The 17,810-nt window shown below is 45.2% G+C and overlaps 1 protein-coding gene across 1 annotated transcript in view; it reads left to right on the top strand.

Annotated features, from left to right (window-relative positions):
• The first annotated feature begins 221 nt into the window (after positions 1–221).
• Positions 222–17,810, top strand: part of dnai3 (dynein axonemal intermediate chain 3) — a 114,629-nt gene continuing 97,040 nt past the window's right edge. The window contains exons 1-3 of the mRNA XM_073062514.1: positions 222–303; positions 7,940–8,072; positions 15,824–16,008. Of these exons, the coding sequence (XP_072918615.1) occupies positions 298–303; positions 7,940–8,072; positions 15,824–16,008 (324 nt within the window). The 5' untranslated portion in view covers positions 222–297. The remainder of the gene's footprint in view (positions 304–7,939; positions 8,073–15,823; positions 16,009–17,810) is intronic.

Raw genomic sequence — 17,810 nt, 5'->3', positions numbered from 1 at the left:
CAGTTTGCAATGAGGAATCCACTGTGGTGCTGGAGTGGCAATATGACCACATTAACCTGTGTAATGATATATCAGCAGCAAAAATAATTTTAAGTCTGTTAAAAACTATTTTAAACATTCAACCTGAAACGCCCTCTATCTCGGGAATTCAGCGGATCGCGCATGCCTACAGTAGCCGCGGCAGCCAATCAGCAGCGCTTGTCGCCGACACTTAGCAACGCCCCTGGAGACCGAGGACGCCGGAAGGGAGCGGTGGTCAATCGGAGCGGGAGGCCGACAACGGCTGTGGCGGCCAGGATGAATGTAAGTGTCCCGGGGCCACTTGGCCGCGTTAGCCGCAGCAGCTGGGAGTTGGATGGGCTTTCCTCCGAGCGTTTCAGCGACCCCGCCGGTCGCAAACCCGATGACGCTTGGCCGGGACTTTCTGCACTTCGGGACCAGATCGAAGGCCAGACGAGTGTCCGACACTGGGTCTGACCTGCAGTGCCCCTCTCCTTCCCTTCATACAACTGTAGGGCAGTCTACCTCGCACCTTATTGTCTGCCTGCACTGCACTTTGTCCTTAGTTACTCTTGCTCTGCATTCTGTTACTGTTTTACCTTGCTCTACCTCAATGAATAATACAATGCTTTGATCTGTATGAACAGGTTTTCCACCGTACCTCGATATATGTCAGAATCGGGTTTCACCGCACCGACATATGTCATGAAATTTGCTGTTTTGCGACAGCAGTGCATTGCAATTCATTGTAATAAGAAGTATATATAAATTAAATACTAATGCAAAAAGAGGGAAAATTATTGAGGAAGCATTTGTGGGTTCAAGATCTTTTCAGAAATCTGATGGTGGAGGGAAGAAGCTGTTCCTGAAACTTGTGTGTATGTCTCTTTGGGCTCCAGTACCACCTCCTTGATGGTAGCAAAGAGAAGAGGGCATGGGTTACGTGGGGGGGGGGTGGAATTCTTAATCCTTATTGGGGAAAATGTGGAGGTGATAGATAGCAGCTACAGGGAGGTAGGCACCTCTAAGTTGCAGGAGGCAGGTCCTTGGTGACTAGCTGGAGAGGGAAAGGGGATAGGCAGCCAGTGCAGCATACCCCTGTGGCTGTTCCCCTCAAAAACAAGTATACTGTTGGGATGAACAACCTACCGGGGGAAGCTGCAGCAATAGTGTCTCTGACTGTGTGGCTCAGAAGGGTCGGGGTGGGGGGGAAAGCGAAGTGTAGTTGTGATAGGGGATTCCATAACTAGAGGAGCAGATTACACGGATGTGAAAGAGACACCGAGATGGTATGTTGCTCCCCAAGTGGGTCAGGACTGTACTGGATTGGGTCCACGGCATTCTAAAGGCGGAGGGTGAACAGCCAGAAGTCATGGTACAAATTGGTACCAATGACAGAAGTAGGAAAAGAGCAGAGGTCCTGAAGAGAGAATGTAAGGAGTTAGGCAGGAAGCTGAAAAGCAAGAGGATTGCTGCCAGGTGCCAGTAAGGGTGGGAATGGGATGATTTGGCAGGTGAATGCATGAATGAAGAATTGGTGCTGGGGACAGAGCTTTAGATTTATGGATCATTGAGATCTCTTCTGGAGAAGGTATGACCTGTACAAAAAGGACGCGTTACCCCTGAACCGGAGGTGGGGGGGGGGACCAATATTCTTGCAGGTTGTTTTTTTCTGGAGCTGTAGAGGAGGGTTTAAACTAATTTGGCAGGGGGATGGGAAACTAAGTGGTGGGGCAATTGGTATACAAGTAGGTGCAGTGTGAAGTGAGACTGTGAGGAAGGAGAGCCTGATGGTGGGGCAAAATTGGAATCAGTGGGATGAGTTACAGTGGTCAGAATTGAAAAAGGTGATGAATACAGGACTGAGGGTGTTCTATTTGAATGCACACAGCATATGGTTTAAGGTAGGTGATCTTGTGGTGATGGGCAGATATGATATCATGGGCATCACCAAATTGTGGCTGAAAGATTATAGTTAGGAGCTTAACATCCAAGTGTATATATTGTATCGAAAGGTCAGGCAGGTGGACAGAGGGAGTGGAGTGGCTTTGTTGGTAAATAGTAAAATCAAATCCTTAGGAAGGGGTGACATAGACTGGAAGATGTAAAATCCTTATGGATAAAGTTAAGAAATTGCAAGGGTGAGAATAACCTGATGAAAGTTACATACAGACCTCTAAATAGAAGCCAGGATGTGGGCTCCAAATTACAATGGTAGATAATGGGATCTCAAAAGGGCAAATCATGATAGTCATGGAAGATTTCAATATGCATGTAGATTGGGAAAATCTGGTTGATGCTGGATCCCAAGGGAGGGAGTTTGTAGAATGCCTTTGAGATGGCACTTTAGAGCAGCTCGTGGCTAAGCCCACTCGGGGAAAGGCTATTCTGCATTGGGTGTTGTGCAATGAACTGGAATTGATCAGAGAGCTTAAGGTAAACGAACCCTCAGAGGGAAAGTGATCATAATATGATCAAATTCACCCTGAAATTTGAGAAGGAGAAGCTGAAGTCAGACGTATCAGTATTACAGTGGAGTAAAGGGAATTGCAGAGCATGAGAGAGGAGTTGGACAGAATTGATTGGAAGGGGACACCACCAGGGATGACAGCACAACAGCAGTGGCTGCTATTTCTGGGGGAAAGTTAGAAGGTGCAGGAAAGATACAACCCAAAGATGAAGAAGCATTCTAAAGGGAGGATGAGGCAACTGTGGCTGACAATGGAAGCCAAAAACAGAATAAAAGCAAAGGAGAGGGTATATAATAGAGTAAAAATTAGTGGGAAGTTAGAGGATTGGGAACCTTTCAAAAAGCAACTAAAAAAGCGATACAATGAGAAAAGATGAAGTAGAAAGCTAAGCTAGTCAATAATACAAAAGTAGGTACCAAGCATGTTTTTTTTTGGCTATATAAAGAGTAAAAGAGAGATGAGAATGGATATCAGACGGCTGGAGAGATAGAAACAGGGGGCAAAGAAATGGTGGAGGAACTTAGTAAGTATTTTGCATCAGTTTTCACTGTGGAAGACACAAACAGAATGCCAAAGATGTGAGAGTGTGAGGGGATCGAAGTGAGTGTTGTTGCTATGACTAAGGAGAAGGTGCTTGGGAAGCTGAAAGGTCTGAAGGTAAAAAGTCACCTGGATCAGATGGTCCACCCCAGAGTTCTGAAAGAGGTGGCTGAAGAGATCGTGGAGGCATTAGTAATAATCTTTCAAGGATCACTGGATTCTGGAAAAGTTCTTCTGAACAGGTTAATTGCAAATGTCACTCCACTCTTTAAGAAGGAAGAGAGGCAGAAGAAAGGATGCTAATCCCAGTCAGCTCAGTGGTCGAGAAGACGTTGGAGTTGATTGCTAAGGATGTGGTTTTGGGTTCTTGGATCCACATGATAAAATAAGCCCTGGTCAGCATGGTTTCCTTAAGGGGAAATCTGTTGGAATTCTTTGAAGAAGTAACAATCACGTTACACAAAGGAGAGTCGGTGGCTTTTGCTAATTTGGATTTTCAAATGGCATTTGACAAGGTGCCACTCACGAGGATGCTTGATAAGATAAGAGCCCATGCTATTACAGGAAAGGCATGAGCATGGATGGACCCTCTACCCCCTCCCATCTGATTTCCCCCTTCTCCAGCCCTTTATCTATTTCACCAATCAACCTTCCAACTCTTTACACAGGCTCAGAATTGAGGGGCATCCATTTAGAACAGAGATGAGGAAAATTTTCTTTAGCCAGAGGGTAGTGAATGTGTGGAATTCTTTCCCACAGATGGCTGTGTAGGCCAAGTCACTGGCTATATTTAAGGTGGAGTTTGATAGGTTCTTGATTAATCACAGCATCAAAGTTTACAGGATGAAGGCAGGAGAATAGGGCTGAGAGGAACAATATATCAGTCATGGTGGAATGGCAGAACAGACTCGATGGGCTGAATGACCTAATTCTGTTACTAGGTTTTATGGTTTTAATGGTGGATGCCAGTTTTTGAGGCATCACCTTTTGAAGGTGTCCTGGATGCTGGGGTGGCTGCTGCCTGTGATGGAGCTGACAGAGTTTACAACTTTCTGCTACGCTTCTCCCGATCCTGTGCAGCGGTCCCTCCAGGCTAGATGTTGATGCAACTGGTTAGAATGTTCTCCATCGTACATCTGGAAAAATTTAGACCGGAAGACCATAAGACATAGGAACAGAATTAGGCCATTCAGCCTATCGAGTCTGTTCCGTCATTTCATCATGGCTGATCCCGGATCCCACTCAACCCCATACACCTGCCTCCTCACCATATCCTTTGCCATGACTGATCAGGAAACGATCAACTTCCACCTTAAATATACCGACGGACTTGGCCTCCACTGCAGTCTGTGGCAGAGCATTCCACAAATTTACTACTCTCTGGCTAAAAACATTCTTCCTTGCCTCTGTTTTAAAGAGCCAACCCTCAATTCTGAGGCTGTGCCCTCTAGTCCTGGATATGCCTACCATAGGAAACATCTTCTCCACATCCACCCTATCTAGTCCTTTCAACATTCGGTAGGTTTCAATGAGATACCCAACATTTTTCTAAATTCCAGTGAGTACAAGCCCAAAGCTGCCAAACACTCCTCATCCATTAACCCATTCATTCCTGGAATCATCTTCATGAACCTCTTCTGGATTCTCTCCAATGACAACACATCTTTTCTGAGATACGGAGCCTAAAGCAGTTGACAATACTCTAAGTGTAGTCTGACTAGTGTCTTATAAAGGCTCAGCATTATCTCCTTGCTTTTATATTCTATTCCCCTTGAAATAAATGATAACATTGCATTTGCCTTCTTTACAGCAGACTCAACCTGTAAATTAACCTTCTGGAAGTCCTGCATGAGGAATCCTAAGTCCCTCTGCACCTCTGCTGTTTGAACATTTCCCCATTTAGATAATAGTCCACACTATTGTTCTTTTTACCAAAATGCGTTATCATAGATTTCCAAACACTAATTTCCATCTGCCACTTTTTTGCCCAAATTTTTTGCCCAAAATTTTTTGCCCAAATTTTTTCCAATTTTTTGCCCAAATTTTGCCCAAATTTTTTGCCCAAAATTTTTTGCCCAAATTTTTTCCAATTTGTCTGAGTCCTACTACAATCACATTGCTTCCTCATTACTACCTACCCCTCCACCTATCTTTGTATCATCTACAAACTTTGCCACAAAGCCATCAATTCCATTATCCAAATTATTGACAATGTGAAAAAACACCATTAGTCACCGACAGCCAACCAGAAAAAAGCCCTTTGTTCCCACTCACTGCCTCCTGCCTGTCAGCCATTCTACTATCCATGCCAGTATCTTTCCTGTAACACCATAGAATTTTATCTTGTTAAGCAGCCTTGTGTGTGGCACCTTATCAAATGCCTTCTGAAAATCCAAGTAAATGACATCCACTGCCTCTCCTTTGTCCATCCTGCTTGTTATTTCCTCAAAGAACTCTAACAGATTTGTCAGGCAACATTTATCTATAAAGAAACCATGCTGATTTTGACTTATTTTATCATTAGTCTCCAAGTCCCTCGAAACCTCATCCTTAAAAATAGATTCCAACACTTTCCCAGGCACTGAGGTTAAGCTAACTGGCCTATAATTTCCTTTCTTTTGACTTTCTCCCTTCTTAAAGAGTGGAGTGACATTTGCAATTTTCCAGTCGTCCAGGACCATGTCAGAATCAAGTGATTCTTGAAAGATCATGACCAATGCATCCGTTATCTCTTCAGCAACCTCTCTCAGGACTCTGGGATGTCGTCCATCTGGCCCAGGTGACTTATCCACCTTAAGACCTTTCAGTTTGTCGTGCACTTTTACCTTTGTAAATAGCAATGGCACTCACTCCTGCTCCCTGACACTCACGGACCTCTGGCACACTGCTAGTGTCTTCCAGAGTGAACACAGATGTAAAGTACCCATTAAGTTCATCTGCCATTTCTTTGTCCTCCGTTTCTACCTCACCAGCATCATTTTTGCAGTGCTCCAAAATCTACTCTCCCCTCCCTTTTAATCTTTATATAACTGAAAAAACTTTTAGTGTCCTTCTTTACATTATTGGCTAGTCTGCCCTCATATTTCATCTTTTCGCTTCTTATAGACTTTTTAGTTGCCTTTAGTTGGATTTTAAAAGCTTCCCAATCATCCAACTTCCCACTTACTTTTGCTACCTTATATGCCTGTTACTGTTCTGTATCTCTAAATAAAATAAAACCACTCACTGAAACTCGCCTGGTATGCTTACAACACTCTCTAAATTTCAACCTCAATAACAGCAAAAAAACAGCAAAACAGCAGTGGTTCATCAAATCTCCGGACTTTGGAGAAGTTAAGGCAGCCTTGATCCCATCTTCCACTATTGAACTTTATCACTGGCTCCCTGATTCATCATCAGCACAAGCTATGTCCTTTGTTACCAGTCTCTTTTCCCAACCCTGCTGCACTCCAGGATCTTCTCGTTTACTCCAAATTCCAGCACCTTTCATTTAGAGCCAGAGTCAGAATATGCAGTGAAATGTGTTGTTTGCGTTAACAGCCAACACGTGCAAGGGTGTGCCAAGGCAGCCAATTCAAATGTCCATTTATTATCAAAAACAAATGCAGTGTACAACTCTGAAATTCATCTTCTCCAGGTAGCCATGAAACAAAGGAAAACCACGGACGTCATTCAAAGAGAAACGTCAAATCTACCCTCACACGAAACAGAACATCGACCCCCCCAAACCCCCTTTCCCTCACACAAAACAGAACATTGACCCCCAAACCCCGTTTTCCCACACAAAACAGAACATCGACCCCCAAACCCCGTTTTCCCACACAAAACAGAACATCGACCCCCCAAACCACGTTTCTCCCACATGAAACAGAACATCGACCCCCCCAAACCCCCTTTCCCTCACACAAAACAGAATATCGACCCCCCAAACCCTGTTCCCTCACACAAAACAGAATATCGACCACCAAACCCCGTTCCCTCACACAAAACAGAACATCGACCCCCAAACCCCGTTTTCCCAAACAAAACAGAACATCGACCCCCAAACCCCGTTTTCCCACACAAAACAGAACATCGACCCCCCCAAACCCTGTTTCCCCACACAAAACAGAACATCGACCCCCAAACCCCGTTTTCCCACACAAAACAGAACATCGACCCCCCAAACCACGTTTCTCCCACACAAAACAGAACATCAACCCCCCCAAACCCCGTTTCTCCCACACAAAACAGAACATCGACCCCCCAAGCCCCAGTCTCCCACACAAAACAGAACATCGACCCCCCAAGCCCCAGTCTCCCACACAAAACAGAACATCGACCCCCCCCAAGCCCCAGTCTCCCACACAAAACAGAACATCGACCCCCCCAACCCCAGACTTCCATACAAAACAGAACATCGACCCCCCAACCCCAGACTCCCACACAAAAAAAAATAACAAAATGCAACAAGAATGTTAGCCCCTGAAGCCCCTCCCCTCACACACCAAAACACAAAAGAATAGGCGAAAGCACAGAATATAGAAACCATATAAGCAAAAAACAGTCCACAGTTTGTAAACGCAACAGTCCAATCCAAAAATGCAGAATCTCGATAACATCCCTCGACGTCATCGAAAGAGGCACCACTTGAACCATGAGCAACAGTAACTGAAAACAAGGTCTATTCACATCCTCTCACTCACCTACCCACACCCCCCCCCCCCCATTCACTCTCACTGTCAAGCCTCCAACCCCAGGACAGGCTACCTCAGGGCCTCCCGTTGGTCTCTGGCCTGAGACTCCCAGACAGCGGGTCTTCAATTTGTTAGACTGAAGAGTGACCACATGATGATATTTTTCCCTTATTACTGCAATTATATGCACTGTGACCTTTAACCCCGCCCTGCACATAGTGTCTCTAACTCGCACTGTATCTGTTTCTGCAGTCTGAGGACAAGAAAGATGACTCCCAAACTTCAAGGCCTTCAACGGCCAAAGATATGAAAGCATTCCCGAAACACTCAGAGAGACGGAGGTCCAAGACGCCATTAAAATCAGCAAGGAAAGTCAAATCAGCTGGTGAGTTAAAGATGAGCTTTATTTGTCACATGTACATCGAAACACCTAAGCATAGTGAGATGTGTCACTTGTGTCAACAACCAGCACAGTACAAAATTGTCCTGGGAGCGGGTCGCAAGTGTCACCCTGCTTCCGGCACCAACGTAGCATGCCCACGACTGAGAAACCCTAACCGGTACATCTTTGCAATGTGGGAGGGAACCAGAGCTCCTGGAGGATTACAGGGAAGTCGTAAGAACTCCTTACAGACAGTGGCAGGAACTGAATGCTGAGCGCTGGTCCTGTAAAGTAGCTGCTGCGCCAATGTGCCACCTGAGATGGAAACAGTCCATTCAGCCCGACCCGTCCATACCGACCTTGCCTACCTGAGCTGAAGAAGTGATAGCATCAGCTCCTCACCGACAATTTACAAAAATCGTCAGCTTTATTTGTCACGTGTACAGAGAAACATTGGAACACAGAGTCGGAAGATGAGCTGGGGCAGCCAGCAAGTCTCACCACACTTCTGCGGCCAGTGTAGGGTGGTCACGGCTCACTAAGTCTAAACCGCACATTTTTGAAATATGGGGAGAACGCAGAGCAGTCACAGGGAGAATGTACAGACTGCTTACAGATTGTGGCAGGAATTAAAACTGCTACACTAGTGCGCCATCCTCACAAAGAGTCTCGACCCAAAGCGTTGGCTGTCACTGGCTTTTCACTGTAGCTTGGTGCACTTGACAATAATAAACCGATACCAAATTGCTCACTTCCTGACCCCTGAATTCCTCTAGATTTCCAGCATCTGTGCTCTCTCGTGTCATAAGACCACAAAATACAGGAACATCCATTTGGCCCATCAAATCTGCTCTGCCATTTCATCATGGCTGATCCATTTTCCTTCTCAGGCCCAGTCTTCTGCCTTCTCCCCATATCCCTTCATGCCCTGATCAATCAAGAATCTACCAACCTGTGCCTTAAATATACACAAAGGCTTGGCCTCCACAGCTGCCTGTGACAAAGAATTCCACAGATTCACCACTTGCTGGCTAAAGAAATTCCTCCTCATCTCCATTCTAAATGGATGTCCCTCTATTCTGAAGCTGTCTCCTCTGGTCTTAGACTCTCCCACGCCCACTCTATTGAGCCTTTTGACATTCGATAGATTCCAATGAGATCCCCCCTCATTCTTCTGAATTCCCATGAGTACAGACCGAGACCCATCAAATGCTCCTCATACAATAAGCCTTTCCTTCCCTGATTTATTCTCGCAAACCTCCTTTGAACCCTCTCCAATATCAGCATATCCTTCCTTAGATAAGGGGCCCAACAGTTGAGTACTGCACAGATGCAACAGAAGCATTCCTGTGTGGGTCCGGTGAAGATCTTTAAAAGCCCAGTCTCTGTAAAACAGAGTTACCGCTAGCAGAGCGGTCACTGTGGGAGCGGTCGTAGTTGGAGTAGTCTGAGGCAGAGTTGTAAGGCTTTGGCTTGTTACGAACCCCGTAACTGGGTCACTTACCAGCAAAGATAGAGAGGTCCATTGAAGTCTGATGATACTATTTTTAACAGTATTTATTCGTAAAAATACACAGAATACTATCAACGCAAATATACAGATAATATACGTTGTCAATACTAAATCTAAAAGTGTGGGTATAATAATAATCAATAAGAAATACGCTCTATCATTGTCTAGGGGATAATGTATTGTCCGATGGAAATATAAAAGTCACTCAGTTCATGCAGGCTGCAGCCGTTGGGGACCGACCGCTGGGTTGCAATGGTTAGAGAGAGAGAGAGATTTGGGAGAAAAACTTGCCGGCTTTCCTTTTATGATTTCGATCCGTCGGAGTCCCGTTGGTGTGGCCGTTGACCTGTGGCCTCTCCTTTAGCTAAGCCGTTCTTCCGTGGTGAGCCCACCAATCCCAGGCACGGGAAGGACGCACACGAGCCCCCCACCGGCTGTCGCTATTAAACGCTGTCACGGGATTTCTAGCGTTTCTCCTGGTGCGTCTAAAGGGGTTGTTCCCCAGACCCTCTTTTATCCTTACTCACTGGGTCTCAGATGTCAATCAGGTTGGGATGATGCAATCCCTCAACCAGCCTACTCTGGTCGTCCCCTGAGGGCTTCCATGAAGTACAGTACTCAATACACAATTCCGTCTCCAAGAGACAATAGCCTTTATCAGTGGTTTTGTTTCGCTGAGGCCAGGACACATTCCAAACCTTGTGGATTCTCTCTCATTTCCTGGGTCCCAGACCCGAATTAATAGCGATCTTGTGATTCTCAAAAAGGAGGGGGCGACTTTGTACCCTTCGGCCCCTCAGAGTTGTGGCACATTCGTAACAGGCCAACAAGGCTTCAGTCAGATTGGGCAGAGGCAAGGTAGGGAGGTAAGTTCATTCTTTATTTCTTATTTAAATCTTGAGAGAATAATTGTATGTCCACAGGGCCAGTGTTCTGTTCTGGGTGTCAGATGTGGGATTTCCAGGAGACTCCCAGCCTCCCCAGTGGCTACATCTGCACCAGGTGCATCGAGATGCAGTTCCTTGGAGACTGTGTTAGGGAACTGGAGCTGCAGATCGATGACCTTCAGCTTGTCAGGGAGAGTGAAGTAGTGATAGACAGGAGCTACAGGGAGGTAGTCACCCCAAGGCTACAGGAGACAGATAAATGGGAAACTGTCAGGAGAGGGGAGGGAGAATGTCAGACAGTGGAGAGTGCCCCTGTGGCTGTCCTACAACCCCCTCAAGAATAAGTACATTTTAAGTGTGTTGGGGGGGGGGGGGGGAAGAGGACCTACATGGAGATGCAAAAGTAGCTGTGCCTCTGGCACTGAGATTGGCCTTGTAGCTCAGAAGGGTAGGGATTTGAATTGAATTACCTTATTTCTTACATCCTTCATGTACACGAGGAGTAAAAATCTTTATGTTACGTCTCTGTCTGAATGTGCAATTTAAAATAATTTGTAATAAATAGTATTTACAAAAGGACAGTCATTATAGCATAGTCTGATGGCCTGGTGGAAGAAGTTGTCCTGGAGCCTGTTGGTCCTGACTTTTACGCTGTGGTACCGTTTCCCGTATGGTAACAGCTGGAACAGTTTGTGATTGGGGTGACTCAGGTCCCCAAAGATCCTTTGAGCCTTTTTTACACACCTGTCTCTGTCAATGTCCTGAATAGAGGGAAGTTCACATCTGCAGTTGTACTGGGCTGGCTACACCACTCTCTGCAGAGTCTTGGGATTGAGGGAAGTACAGTTCCCATACCAGAGCACATAAAGGGGCTCTCAATTGTGCCCCTGTAGAATGTCCTTAGGATCTGGGGACGCATGCCAAACTTCTTCAACCATCTTGAGGTGCAAGAGGCGCTGTTGTACCTTTTTCACCACACAGCGGTATTTACAAACCATGTGAGGTCCTCAGTGATGTGTACGCTGAGGAACTTAAAGCTGTTCACCCTCTCAACCCCAGATCCATTGATGTCAATAGGGGTTAGCCCATCTCCATTCCTCCTGTAATTCACAACCAGCTCCTTTGTTTTTGTGATGTTGAGGGAGAGGTTGTTTTCTTGACACCACTGTGTTAGAGAGATGACTTCTTCTCTGTAGGCTGCCTTGTTATTATTTGAGATTAGGCCAATCAATGTAATAGCGTCAGTAAATTTAATTAGCAGATTGGAGCTATGGTTGACGACACAGTCATGGGTATACAGGGAGTAAAGGAGGGGGCTTAGGACACAGCCTTGAGGGGCACCTGTGTTCAGGGTCAGAGGGACAGAGGTGAGGGAGCCCACTCTTACCACCTGCCGGCGATCTGACAGGAAGTCCAGGATCCAGCTGCACAAGGCAGGGTGAAGGCCGAGGTCTCTGAGCTTTTTGTCGAGCCTGGAGGGAATTATGGTGTTGAATGCTGAACTGTAGTCCAAGAACAACATTCTCACATAAGCATCCCTCTTCTCCAGATGTTTACGGACGGTATGTAGAGCTGTGGCTATTGCGTTGTCTGTCAATCAGTTGTGTCGGTAGGCCAATTGTAGGGGGTCCAATGTGGGTGGTAGCAAGCTGCTGATGTAACCCCTGACCAGCCTCTCAAAGTATTTGTTCATTATTGAGGTGAATGCAACAGGATGTCAGTCGTTTGGACATGTTACTGAAGAGGATGGCAGCAGTAATAGGGGTCTCTGTACTCGGGGACAGATAGGCGATTCTGTGGATGCCAAAAGGAAACATGGATGGTAGTTTGCCTCCCAGGTGCCAGATATGCAATGTTTTTGAACATCTCAATATCTTGACAAGGGAGTGTGAGCATCAAGAAGTCGTGGTACACATTGGTACCAACAACGCAGGTAGGAAAAGGGAGGAGGTCCTGAAAACAGACGACAGGGAGTTAGGAAGGAAGCTGAGAAGCAGGACTTCAAGGGTAGTAATCTCAGGATTTCTGTCTGTGCCACGTGACAGTGAGGATAGGAATAGAATGAGGTGCCAGATAAATGTGTGGTTGAAGAATTGGAGTAGGTGGCAGGGATTCAAATTTCTGGATAATTGGGACCTCTTCTGGGGCAGGTGGGACCTGTGCAAAAGGGGTGGGTTGGACTTGAATCTGAGGGGGACCAATATTTTTGCGGGCAGGTTTACTAGAGCTGTTGGGAGTGGTTTAAACTAATATGGCAGGGGGATGGGAGCCAGTCTGATAGAGCTGAGGATGAGCCAGCTGGTATACAAGTAGATGATGGGTTTAACATGAATGTAAAGAAGGACGAACCAATGATTGGGTACAAATGCATTTAGAGCAAAGAGTTAGATTGCACCAAAGAGGCAAAATTCAAAAGGGTGAAAACGCAGGTGTTGTATTTAAATGCGCGTAGCATTCGGAATAAGGTGGATGAACTCGAGGTGCAATTAGAGATTGGTCAGTATGACGTTGTGGGCATCACTGAGTCGTGGCTGAAAGAAGGCCACAGTTGGGAGCTTAACATCAAAGGATATACTTTAAGTTGAAAGGCCAGGCAGGAAGGCATAGGCGGTGGTGTGGCTCCGTTGGTAAGAGATGGAATTCCATCTTTAGAAAGAGGTGACATAGGGTAATGAAGTGTTGAATCTTGGTGGGCGGAGTTAAGAAGGGTAAAAAAACATTATGGGAATCATATGTAGTTCTCAAAATAGTAGCCAAGATGTGGAGTTGAGATTGCAAAGGGAGCAGGAAGGGGCATGTAATAAGGGTAATGACACAATTGTAATTGGGGGCTTCAATATGCAAGGGGATTGGGAAAATAAAGTTGGTGTTGGATTGCAAGAGAGGGAATTTGTTGAAAGCCTATGAGATGGCTTTTTAGAGCAACTTGTGCTTGAGCCTACTCAGGGAAAGGCCTCTTAGATTGCGTGTTGTGTAGTAACCCCAATCTAATTAGTCAGCTTAACGTAAAGGAACCCTTAGGAGGCAGTGATCATAATATGTTTGAATTCATTCTGCAATTTGAGGGGGAGACACATAGGTCACATGTATCAGTATCACAATGGAATGAAGGGAATTACAGAGGCATGAGAGAGGAGCTTGCCCAGGTGGATTGGAGGTGGATACTGGTGGGGATGACAGCAGAGCAGAGATGGCTTTAGTTTCTGGGAATCGTTCACAAGGGTGTAGTATACATATATCCCACAGAAGAAGTTCTCAAATGGCAACGATTGGGAAGCTTTTAAAATCTAACAAAAGGCAACTAAAAAAGGGAAACAATGAAATATAAGGGTAAACTAGCCAATAATGTAAAATGGGATACCAAAAGATTTTCCAATTATGTAAAGAGTAAAAGGGAGGTGAGAGTTGATATTGGATCACTGAAAAATGATGCTGGTGAGGTAGTAATGGGGGACACAGAAATGACAGATGAAATTAATGGGTACTTTGCATCTGTCTTCACTGTGGAAGACACTAGCAGTGTGCCAGAGGTCCGTGAGTGTCAGGGAGTAGTAGTGAGTGCCATTGCTATCAGTGTTAGGGAAGCTCAAGGGTCTTAAGGTGGATAAGTCACCTGGACCAGATGGACTACATCCCAGAGTCCTGAGAGAGGTTGCTGAAGAGGTAACAGATGCATTGGTCATTATTTTTCAAGAACCACTTGATTCTGGCATGGTCGGAGGACTGGAAGATTGCAAATGTCACTCCACTCTTTAAGGAAATTATAGGCCAGTTAGCCTACGTTCAGTGGTTAGGAAAGTGGTTGGAGTCTTTTGTTAAGGATGTGGTTTTGATGTACGTGGAAACTAATGAAAAAAGAAGTCAAAGTCAGCATGGTTTCTGTAAAGGGAAATTAGCCATGATGGGATGGCAGAGCAGACTCGATGGGCTGAATGGCCTAATTCTGCTCTTATGTCTTATAGTCTTAAAACTGCTCACGATACTCCAAGTGAGGCTTTGTCAATGCTTTATGAAGTCTCAACATTACATGCTTTCTTTTATATTCCAATCCCTTCGAAGGACTAGAAAGACAACAAACAATATACCGTTGTATCTGACATTCCCAACCTGGGAACAAACCTCAATCATCAACACGTGTGCAGCTTGGTGGCACTTTGCTGAAGGAAACTTGGGCTCCAGTAATTCAGAATCAGAATCAGTTTTATAATCACTGTCATATATGATGTGGAGTTTGTTATTTTGTACTGCAGTACCATGCAAAGATGTAGAATTCTGCTAAATTATAAAATAAATTGTGTACACAAAAGAGGAATAACAAGGCAGCACAGCATAAATTCAAGAGATTCTGCAGGTGCTGGAAATCCAGAGCAACGCACGCAAAATGCTGGAGGAACTCATCAGGTCAGGCAGTATTTATGGAGGGGAATAAACAGTTGACGCCTTGGCCCAAACTCCTTCATCAGGGCTGGGAAGGAAGGAGGATAAAGCCAGAGATGCTGATCACTTATGCAGAGCATCTTTGCAGAGGTACTGCATGGATCTCTGTGTATCTGCAGCTCTCTGAATTTGTTGCTCTGTGATTTTGATGTCATTCATTACTATATGAGAAATCGACTTCCACTAATGGATCCCCCTTTATTCCATCGTTCACTGTCCAGAGAGGGGGAATTTGATTATGCTGGATGCATTACTGAGGCAGTGAGAAGTGTAGACAGACCCCATGGTTTCTGTGATGTGCTGAGCCCTGCAGTTTCTTGTGGTCGTGCACAGAGCATTTGCCATAAGCAGTCTCTAATTATATCCCTGAAGGGATTGTTATCACAGGAAGTGTATTTTCTGACTTATGGGCAAACTGGATTTAAGGGCATCTGTGAAAATAGAACCCGTCCATTACCTAGGGCAGCCACCACCCAGATCATGCTCTCTTCTCCCTGCTGTCATCAGGAAGAAGCTACAGGAGCCTCAGGACTCACACCACCAGGTTTAGGTACAACCAACCAGAGGGGAGAGCTTCACTCACCCCAACACTGAACTGTTCCCATAACCCGTGGGCTAATTTTCAAGGTCTCTTCATCTCATGCCCTCGATATTTATTGCTTATTTATTTATTATTATTTAAAATTTTTGTGTATTTGCCCAGATTGTTGTCTTTTGCACACTGGTTATCTAATTTGTGTGTGGCCTTTCAGTGATTCTGTTACGTTTCTTTGTATCTATAGTGAAGCCCACAAGAAAATGAATTTCAGGGTTGTAGATGGTGACATATATGTACTTGGATAATATATTTACTTTGTACTTTGATTTTCTGCTGCTAAACAGTATGTGAGATTAGAGATCTCTGTCTTTCTTTACAGAGTTCACTGAAGCCGTGGCCCCTCTCTATCTCACCTCCAAGACGCAGGAAATCTTTCAATGTGTAATTGACCGGGATGTCACCCAGGAGAAGCCATACAAGTTAATCAAAAAGGAGTTCATCGTCAATGACATGAAGACGAGGGCAGCTGTGTCAGATTTCCATCCCTACAAACACCCGATCATGGTTGGTACTGAGTTAAGTTCAAATTCAACCATACCCATGTACAGTACACCCCCAAACTAAACAACATTCCTCTGGACCAAGGTGCACAACACAGTACATATAAATCACACACAACACATAAAATTATATTACCACAAGTAAATTAATAAGGTGCATATACGATACACGTTTAAAAAGTACATTGTATAACAGTACTGGTGCTTCATGCGTGGTGAGGTCTATGATGAGAGCCATGCCTGGTAGCAGGGATTCATTCGTATTACATCCTGGGAGAAGCAGCTGTTTCCCACACAAACAGTTTGTGACCTAATGCCATGTTACCTCCTGCCTGATGGTAGGGGTCAAAGAGATTGTTGGACAGATGGGAGGGATCACTAACAATGCCAAGGGGCCTACGCATGCAGTGCTCATTATAAATATCTCGAGTAAGTGGAAGGGAGAACCCCAATGATCCTGTCAGAGGTTCTCACGTTTCTTAAGGAGGACTTCATAGAATGCATCCGTGATGGCTTTCCTGAACAGCATGTTACTGAACCTACACGGGAACGTGTTATCTTAGATCTGGTCCTGTGCAATGAGACAGGGAAAATTAGTGATCTTGTAGTCAGGGATCCTCTTGGAAAGAATGATCACAGTGTGATTGAAGTTCTCATACAGATGGAGGATGGAATAGTTTGATCTAAAACCAGTGTATTATGCCTAAACAATGGAGACTACAATGGGATGTCGGAGGATTTAGCTAGTGTGGAGTGGGAACACAGACCATATGGTGGGACAGTTGAGGAAGAGTGTAAAACTTTCAAAGAGACTTTTCACAGTGCTCAACAAAAGTATATTCCAGTTAAAAGCAAGGACAGTGAGGGTGGGGAGAGCCAGTTTTGGATAACTAAGGAAATAAAAGAAGGCATCAAACTAAAAGCTCGTGCATACAAAGTCTCCAAGAGTATATAACCATATATAAGCCATATAACCATATAACAATTACAGCACAGAAACAGGCCATCTCGGCCCTTCTAGTCCGTGCCGAATGCTTACTCTCACCCAGTCCCACTGACCTGCACTTAGCCCTCCTGCGACAATGCTTCATGTCGATGTGCCAATGGTGTGGAGGGCTTTGCCCGTGATGGACTGGGCCATATCCATTACGTTTTGTAGAATCTTCCATTCCAGGGAGTTGATGTTTCCATGCCAGGCTGTGATGTACTCTCCACATCTATAGAAGTTTGTCAAAGTTTTAGATATCCTGTTGAATCTTCGCAAACTCCTAAGGAAGTAGAGGCCCTGCCGTGCTTTCTTCGTACTCTGCACTTGTGTGCTGGGTCCAGGACAGGTCCTCTGAAATTATAGAGGAATTTAAAGGAATTTAAAGAAATTCCGAGGAATTTAAAGTTGCTGACCCTCTCCACCTTTGATCCTCCATTGAGGACTTGGTTATGGACCTCTGGTTTCCTCCACCGAAAGTCAATAATCAGCTCCTCGGTCCAGCTGACATTGAATAAGAGGGTGTTGTTGTGGCACTAGTCAGCCGGATTTTCAATCTCCTTCCTATACGCTGATTCATCACCATCTTTGATTTGGCCTATGACAGTGGTGCTGTCAGACAAACTTGAATAAGGCATTGTCATATATGGCATAGTCACAGGTGTAAATCGAGTAGAGCAGGGGTCTAAGCACACAGACGGCCTTGTGGTGCATCTGTGCTGATGGAGATCGTGGGGGAGATGTTGTTGCCAACCCAAACTGACTGGGGTCTGCAAGTGAGGAAATCGAGGATCCAATTGCACAAAGAGGTATTGAGGCCG

This window comes from Hemitrygon akajei, chromosome 12 (genome assembly GCF_048418815.1).
Source record: "Hemitrygon akajei chromosome 12, sHemAka1.3, whole genome shotgun sequence".
Lineage (NCBI taxonomy): Eukaryota > Metazoa > Chordata > Chondrichthyes > Myliobatiformes > Dasyatidae > Hemitrygon > Hemitrygon akajei.
The sequence above is the reverse complement of the archived record's forward strand: the minus strand, read 5'-3'. Positions and strand labels throughout refer to the sequence as shown.